At 37.4% G+C, this 6,516-nt stretch overlaps 1 protein-coding gene across 1 annotated transcript in view; it reads right to left on the reverse strand.

Moving 5' to 3' along the window:
* The window catches only part of TEX11 (testis expressed 11), a gene marked incomplete at its 5' end in the record, with an annotated part of 187,803 nt that overhangs the window by 89,704 nt on the left and 91,583 nt on the right, over positions 1–6,516 (reverse strand). The window contains one exon of the mRNA XM_077774971.1: positions 6,432–6,516. This exon is cut by the window's right edge and continues 9 nt beyond it. Coding sequence (XP_077631097.1) covers positions 6,432–6,516 — 85 coding nt within the window. The remainder of the gene's footprint in view (positions 1–6,431) is intronic.

The following is a 6,516-nucleotide window of genomic DNA, read 5'->3' on the forward strand; positions in this document are numbered from 1 at the left end:
TCTCTGACCCTCCCCTGCTCACACTGTCTCTCTCTCTCTCTCTCCTAGAAATAAAAATATTTAAAAAAAAATTATCAAAAAAAAAAGAAAAATATACATTTATATGACTTAAAATACAAACCAAAGAAATAACCTATATTTAGAACTGTTCTCTCAAAAGGATGTTGCTAAATGTATGAACTATGAAATTGCAACATAATCTACCAAGAGTTTAGAGGAATATATTCTCCGACACCTTTGACTCACCCAAATTAACTCCTGAAATATGATTTAGTATTTCATTTTAAAGAAAAATAAAACAGGGACGCCTGGGTGGCTTAGTCGGTTAAGCGTCCGACTTTCACTTAGGTCATGATCTCGCGGTTTGTGGGTTCGANGAAATAAATAAAACATTTTAAAAAAATAAAATAAAATAAAGAAAAATAAAACAAAATGTGTTTCCCTCCTCTCAAAGGAAAATGCGCTATAGAAAGCAATAATGGGGCTCTTTTTCGTGGTGCCTCAGAGGCGGTAGACAGCCTCAAGATGAAGCTGAACATCTCTTTCCCAGCTACTGGCTGCCAGAAACTCACTGAAGTGGATGATGAACGCAAACTTCGTACCTTTTATGAGAAGCGAATGGCCACAGAAGTTGCTACTGATGCTTTAGGGGAAGAATGGAAGGGTTACGTGGTCTGAATCAGCGGTGACAATGACAAACAAGGCTTCCCCATGAGGCAGGGTGTCTTGACCCATGGCCGTGTCTGCCTACTGTTGAATAAGGGGCACTCCTGCTACCGACCATGGAGGACTGGAGAAACAAAGCGCAAATCTGTCCGGGGTTGCATTGTGGATGCCAATCTCCGTGTTCTCAACTTGGTCATCATGAAAAAAGGGGAGAAGGATATTCCTGGACTCACTGATACTACTGTGCCTCATCGCCTGGGGCCAAAAGAGCTAGCAAAATCTGCAAGCTTTTCAATCTCTCAAAGGAAGATGATGTCTGCCAGTATGTTGTGAGAAAGCCCCTAAACAAAGAAGGTAAGAAACCTTGAACCAAAGCACCCAAGATTCAGCATCTTGTCACTCCACGTGTCCTCCAACACAAACGTTGGGGCACTGCTTTGAACAAGCAGCACACAAAGAAAAGGAAGAGGCTGCAGAATATGCTAAGCTTTTGGCCAAGAATATGAAGGAGGCCAAAGAAAAATGCCAAGAACAGATTGCCAAGAGATGGACGCTGTCTTCTCTGAGAGCTTCTACCTCAATACCTCAAAGTCTGACTCCAGTCAAAAATGAGACTGTTTTAAGAGGAATAAATAAGATGAGACATCAAAAAACAAAAACAAAAACAAAAAAAAACAAAGAAAAGAAAGCAATAATGGGGTGATTTCTAAAGTAATACAATCTCCTTCAGTTCTGATAATCAAGCATAGATCTTGATCACTTTTAGTTTCCAATTATCCACAGTAGCAAAGACAGAAATAGCATGAACAAGAGCAATACTTTCATCACAAGAAATTGACAGGTATTTATTGAGTCTCTATGACTATTCTTAATATAATGAGTGTTCACTATGCATTAGGCTCTATGCTAGCTATTAGGAAAAATTAAGGTAAGATATAGTCCCTGCCTCAAGGAGATGGCAATCTAATAGGGGACGAATTCAGGTATATAAATGACTAGAATACAAGGCAGAACATAAGTATCTAGGTATAAACAGAAGTGTTACAAAGTTTTACTGGAAGAGCAAGACTCAGAAATTTCCTTATAAAGCTAAGACTGTCATTAGGACCTAGGCTCTGAAAAGGGAAATTTCATAATGTAGGGATGCAGGGAAGAGGTATTTTGCAATGGTGAAGCATGGAAAAGGGTACAGGGTTAGAAAAGCATAGATCATGGTTAGGAAGCTACAAATCATCCAATTCAGGCTAAACACAGTATACATGTAATGGAAATAAAACATGATTGTGTTATTTATAGATTCTGGAGGACATCAGCACTAAGGAATTTGGTCTTTATTTCTAGGGAGCCACTGAAGACTACTGAATGGCTCCCTGTAATTGGTTAAAAGATTATTCTAATAGTCACAGAGGTGATGAAAGCTTGCATTAGAGTAGTGAGGTAAAAATGGAAGAGGAGACAGCTGGCAAAAACACTGCAGAGGTAGAACTGATCAGACGTGGCACGTGATGAATAGAGAGAAGGAATCCATGAATCTAAAATTTCAGTCTTAGATGATAGCTGGATATACTCAAAGAAAGTAGAAAAGTGAATGTGGGTTATGAGAGCGATCAGGGCTAGACATATAGATTTGGGAATGAAGAGTTGAAGCTAAGACGGATTACTGAGAGTAGAGTGTACAGAAGAAAACAGAAGAGAACAGAGAATAAATTCATTCAACAAATGTTTATTGAAAACTTATCATGTACCATGCATAGTTGTGGGTGTTAGGGATAAAATAGTGAACAGGATAAACATAATACTTGCCCTCATCCAATATTTATTTGGTGAAAAGAGCCAATAACAGAAATAGAGAAGGAATAGTCAGAATAATAAATAGGATTAAGAGAAGATGTCATAGATGCCAAAGAGAAAGTTTCCAGGAAGATGAAGAGGTTGACACTATTATATTGTTTTGTGCTAGAGAGATCAGAGGACAAGGACTGACAAAAGATTAGACTTGATCATTAAAAGGTCACTAGTCTTCAAAAGAGAAGTTTATAGAATCACAGATGCAAAAATCAAGTGGGGAGTAGGTGGTGAGGCCAAAAACCTTAGAGTCAGCCTTATCTATTCTTTCTCTTCTACCCTACATCTGGTATGTCAGGGAATTCTATCATCCTTACTTTCATAATCCACAAGTCTTCCACTCTTTTCCATGCTACCTCATCTCTTGCCTTGGTTATTTCAATGTTCTCCTAATTGGTCTCCTTACTTTCACTCTTGCACCACCCTCATCTATTCTACACAGTAGTAAGAGTGATATTATTAAAATGCAAGTCAGATCATGTCAATCCTCTGCCCAAAGCCTCTCAATAGCTCCACATCTCATTCAGTTAATGACATAAATCATTACAATGAACTACAATGTCTTTCTTATGTGATCTGTTTCCCCACTACTTCCCTGATCACAGCTCCTACTTTTCCTAATATTATCTCTGCTGGAGCCACACTAGTCCTTTGCTATCCTTCAAATACCCCAGGTATGCTTCTATCCCCACAACCTCTGCACTTGGAATTCCCATTATTTGGAATGTTGTTTTTTCAGATATCCACATAGCCAGATCCCTCACTTCCTCAGGTTTCTATTCAAAAACCACCTTCTCACTGAGGCCTTCCTTGGCCACTCTATCTAAAATCTCAACCCTTCATTCCTCTTCTAAAACATTTAATGCCACCCTTTCTGCTTAGTTTTCTCCTTAGAACTTACCACTATTTAATATAACAGGGTTAGCAAACTACAGCCTTTGGGCCACTTCTAGACCACCATCTAATTTTATACAGTCCACAAGCTAAGAAGGGTTTTACATTTCTCAAAGGTTGAAAAAATTCCAAAGAAGAGTATTTTATGATACATGAAAATTATATGAAATTCAAATTTCAGTGTTCCTAAATAATTAAGTTTTATTATGACACAACCATGCCAATTTGTTTACATGTGGTCTACAAATGCATTCATGGTACAAAAGCAAAGTTGAGTATTTGCAACAGAGGCTGTATGGCCTAGAAAACCTCAAATATTTACTATTTGTTTCCCTACAGAATATTTGCTGACCTCTGTAATATACCATAACAGTCATCTTTATATTGTCTGTCTCTCCTAGTAGAATGATAAACTCCAAGGGTATAGGTGCTTTTGTCTATTTTGTTCATTACTATACTCCAATGCCTAGGACAGTACTTAATGTATAATAGACAGTCAATAAATATTTTTTTAAATAAATGGACACTAAAAAATATCAGCACTAATTTTAGGTTAAAAAGTTTGGTGAATAAAGGAAGTACAAAGAAAGAACTGTAATTTGAGTAGGATGACAAGAATGAAAAAGGGTTTTTGAATTAAAATGACCTCAAAATAATTGTTTTGACAGGGAAAGAAATAGTTGAGAGAGAAATATTAAAGAGCTAAAGTTGAGATTGGTAGAAAACATTTCCAGAGAAAGTTCTTTCTTAGAGATAAGGAAGAAGAAAGGCTGAGTAAAGAAAGAAGCTGTTGAAGTTCATATTAGTGATTGCAAGTTCAGAAACTTACAAGATAAAGTTTTTTTATAAAGGGAAGNGTTATTTTCACTGACTACCTAGCTGAAAAACCGCAGAATTTTAGCAGATCCAATAAACATGTTTTCATAAATTTCCTGAAGAGCATTCAAATAGCTCAAAGAAAGGAATGAAAAAAGCAGACGATGAAAATTAACAAGGTGGGAATAGTAAGATAGTAAAATATAATAGATCATGTTCCTTCTTTTCACCTTTCTGTCTTAGTGCATAGGAGAGTATTCCTTACATATGGAGGGTACCAAATCAACATCTAAGTTTAAGACAGGAAGGATGAAAGAGAAAAATACACTAACAGTAATCAAACAAGATTACACTGAACATGCTGAAAATAACCTTTGGCTTCACCACCAATCTGATCTTAAATGATATAATCACACACTGAATATACACTACGAGGATGGGCCTGGTTTCCTGCTCTCCTCTTCTTCCACTTCTGACCACCAATACCATTTGAACTCCAAATTATAGACTATTTCCTATATTAGGCACTAGGAATTTTTGATCCTAGAGCCTAATATTTGTTCGAGGTGACTTAAGAAGCACTGCTTCGAGGTGCCTGGCTGGTTCAATGTGACTCTTGATCTCAGTGTCATGAGTTTGAGCCCTACACAGGATGTAAATTAATTTAAAGGAAAAAAAAAAAAAGGAAGCATTGCTTCAAGTCTTCAAAGATTGTGTCTACTCACTTCATATTCTCCAAGGAATTGCATCTCAGCCTGGCCTGCTATGCCTGACCTCCACTCTTAAAAACAGCCTTATATTCTAGTCCCTTTAGGTTTGGAACTCTATCTTGCTCTTTCTAGTCCTAGCTACACAAAGATTTGAGTCCTGCCTTTGAATCCAAATGTCTATGGCTGAAGACCTGTTCCTTGCTGATACGCGTATATGATACCAACTATTTTCATACATAACTTATAGAATACTTCCAACACTTAAGATTTTCTTCCTTGCCATGATCTTCTTATCTGCCTATTAAGATACCCTGATGCCAGCTGTTTGACTGAATCCAAGGCAACTAGGTCTTGTTCGTGTCTGTAACCTCAGAGGCTATCATGGTGCCTTGTGCTGTGCCCTTTCCATTGGCATTAGTTAGATAGATATCCTTCCTTGGTGTGGAAATGCAACCATCCCCCACAAATGGCATGTCTGGCTCCAAGTGCAGGTCCTTCCCAATCTGCCAGGCCAACACAAATCACAGAAGTTACAGTAACTTTCTGATCACCTTCTTTACATCTTTAAGTAAGCAGTAAGCAACTATCTTTTTGAAATAGTTAATGGTATCCTATGCAGAAATACAATGAATTAGGTAATAAAATCTGTGTGATAATTTTTTCAGGACATTAGGTAAACAGTAGTCAATTATCTTTCTGAAATGCTTACATGGCTAGCCTGTGCTGAAATATCATGAACTAAGTAACATTGCAACTTCTCTTCCAGAACTATGAATTTTGGATATACAGATTAAATGATAAATATTCTTTTGAAAGAAAATTTGAAGTATTTACTCAAATAAACAACCATTCAAAGTAAACAAAAACTCAAAGAAAATGTCTGGAATTACAACTCTTAATCACATATTTCCCCCTAAACTTATCATTAAAACCTGAAAAACAACAAAAGCCTTCATATTTTATTGGGGTCCACACTTGTCCTTTTTACATATCCTTCCACAAGCCAATACCTTTCCCCAATATGTGCATACTACATGATAAACAAAGGAAGAAATGTCCCAGTTGCTTTGGGAACTATGAATGGTTTATCCTTAAATAACTTGTTTTCTCATTCACCTCCTAGAATTTTGTCCTGATAAACAATCAAATGCTAAACATTTTCTAGAGTGGTGGTATAGGCAACAGGTAACCCAGTTAGTAAAAGATAGACCATTTTGCGGCACCTGGGTGGCTCAGTCGGCTAAGCATCCAACTTCGGCTCAGGTTATGATCTCATGGTTCGTGGGTTTGACCCCTGTGTCGGGCTCTGTGCTGACAGCTAGCTCAGAGCCTGGAGCCTGCTTCCGATTTTGTGTCTTCCTCTCTCTCTGACCCTCCCCTGCTCACACTGCCTCTCTCTCTCTCAGAAATAAATAAAACATTAAAATTTTTTTTAAAANGTATCTCTCTGCCACTGCAGATAACATTTTCTGCCATTGTAAAATATATAAATCAAAGGACCTTATCAAGTTGTTTCAAATGCAGGTAACAGGAAGCCATATTCCTCTGCAGCTTGGCCAAGTCCAGATCCATTTTATCGACTGAA

The sequence above is a fragment of the Crocuta crocuta genome, unplaced genomic scaffold (genome assembly GCF_008692635.1).
Source record: "Crocuta crocuta isolate KB4526 unplaced genomic scaffold, BGI_CrCroc_1.0 scaffold394, whole genome shotgun sequence".
NCBI lineage: Eukaryota > Metazoa > Chordata > Mammalia > Carnivora > Hyaenidae > Crocuta > Crocuta crocuta.